The 2086-nt window shown below is 65.2% G+C and overlaps 1 protein-coding gene across 1 annotated transcript in view; it reads left to right on the top strand.

Moving 5' to 3' along the window:
- Positions 1-98: 98 nt before the first annotated feature.
- IGSF8 (immunoglobulin superfamily member 8) overlaps positions 99-2086 on the top strand; it is a 7305-nt gene continuing 5317 nt past the window's right edge. Inside the window, exon 1 of the mRNA XM_006096900.3 lies at positions 99-318. Within this exon, the coding sequence (XP_006096962.1) occupies positions 267-318 (52 nt within the window). The 5' untranslated portion in view covers positions 99-266. The remainder of the gene's footprint in view (positions 319-2086) is intronic.

Genomic DNA, 2086 nt, shown 5'->3' with positions numbered 1-2086 from the left:
AGGCGGTAGCCTGGGGCCGGGCCGGGGGCGGAGCCGGGGTAGGGCTGGGCGGGAACGGTTTCCCGAGTCTCCGAGGAGGGAGGGCAGGCGGCGGAAGGCGGGGGGAGGAGGGGACTTGGCTGCGCCCTCTCGGCTCGGCTCCACTCCGAGCACCCACGCTTCGCGGCTCTGCTTTGCGCCCCCAGCCCGGGCATGCGCCCCCGGAGCTCCTGGCCACCCAGAGCTCACGCCGCCCCCCGGAGCCTCCCAAGAGCCGGCCGCGCAGGATGGGCGCCCCTGGTTCCACGCCGCTGCTGCCGCTGCTGCTGCTAATGCTGGGTAAGCCCGGCCCCTGCCCTCAGCCCCAGCCCCGGCCCCAGCCCCGCTCGGCAGGTGCCTGCCGCCTGGCGCCCAGCCCGGGCAGCCTTCCCAACATCTGGGAGCCCCTTGCATCCCACTTCTTCGTCAGGAACCCTAGGGTCGCTGCGCCTAAAAGCTGGGACTCCTCTCTGCCTCCCGTTCTGCTCAGGCCCAGCCCGGGTGCCCGCTGTGCGTGGGCAGTGTCTGCCGGGCTTCATAATTGCCCCTAGTTGGCGGGAGGCCCAGGGGCCGGCCCTACCCATGATCTTTGAAGTAGGTCTCCCCTAATTGCCCTCCGAGGTTGCACCCTTCATCGTCTGAGGTTGGGCGTAGTTCCCTCACCTCCAACCTGGGCAGGGTCCCTCTTTGCCCCACTTCCCCTGGGGATGGCAGGCTCTGCAGCCTCCCACTGGTGGACACACGCAGTTAGTCCCCGCTTCCTGCCTCAGGAGAAGCCAGGCTCCATGGAGACCGGTGCGGGGATCTCCAAGCACCTGTTTCTGTCTGCTGGGTGTCCGTGGTGGGGTGCTGCTGCTGGATTGTTTTTGACATGAACTGAGGGCTTCCTGTAGATGATCCTGGGAGGAGTATGGCCTCAGGTCAGGGAGACTGACTGCCTGTGGGGAGAGTTCAGGAGACTGAAGCCCTTGAAATAAGAGCGCAGTGTGGGGGTGAGGGTGGGGGTGGGGTGAGGGTGGGGGTGAGGGTGGGGGTGGGGGTGGGGGTGAGGGTGGGGGGAGTCTTGCCGCCAGGATTCGGAGCTGCCACGGTCCAGGCGCAGGCTGACAGCACCCGCCTTTCCTGGCCCAGAGCTCCACAGTGGCACCACGCAGCCTCCCTCTCCTGCCTGCTCCCGGGCCCGTGGGAATAGAATGAGCCCTGGGTGGGAGGCAGGAGGATGTCACGGCCCGTTGCCTAGCACTTGGCCCATTTTCCCCAGTGGGCAGAGGGGAGCGGCCAGGAGCTCCAGGGAGGTGCGCTGAGATGCGCAGAGAGGAAAGAGCCTGCCAGGCACTTACAGTCATTTCGAAGATGAGGAAACTTGCCCAGAGAACACACATCTAGTGAGTGTTGGGCCTAAGGTTTGAACCCAGGTCTGTCTGACTGCAAAGCAAGTCTCTGCTCCCTCTTCCCTCTCTGCTAACCCAGAGAAGGGGGCCTGGCTGGGGAGAGACCTGCCTGGGGGCTGGTTCCCTAAGGCTGTGGGTGACTTTCCCATGGGCATCTCCAAGCATCAGCAGTGTGGAGCCAGGCAGGTGGGAGGGGGCCCTTCTGAGCAGAGTCTGCCTGGGGGCCAGGGAAGGTGGAGGCTAGGACAGGTGGACGCCAGGGAAGGTGCCAGGGAAGGTGTCAGCTCATCCCTTTTTGCCAGGACCCTGATGTAAAGCTCCCCCAGGCAGGGCCCTCCTGAGTCGCACTGCCAGAGCGGAAGCTGTTAGCTCTCCCAAGGGTGGAAACTGAGGCCTGGGAAATGAAGGGTCAAGCCCAGGCCACAGAGCTGGGGTCAGGAATGGGCTGAGTTCCAGTCTGCTCCTGAAGTTTAGAGCTACCACAAGCTCTCCCGGTGACCCAGCCGTGGGAAGGGCGAATAGCCAAGGGGAGTGCTTTTGGGAAGGAGGTGAAGGATGGAGTTTGACAGTGGGAGTCAGCCCCCTGCCCCTGCGGACAGGCCAGCAGGCCGTGGGGATGGCCCCTGGGGAGGGACCCGTCTGGTTGGTGAGGGCGTCCCCTTTAGGGCCTTTGCTTG

Source organism: Myotis lucifugus, unplaced genomic scaffold (assembly GCF_000147115.1).
Source record: "Myotis lucifugus unplaced genomic scaffold, Myoluc2.0 scaffold_190, whole genome shotgun sequence".
Lineage (NCBI taxonomy): Eukaryota > Metazoa > Chordata > Mammalia > Chiroptera > Vespertilionidae > Myotis > Myotis lucifugus.
Note: the sequence above shows the minus strand (reverse complement) of the source record. Positions and strands in the feature narration are given on the sequence as shown.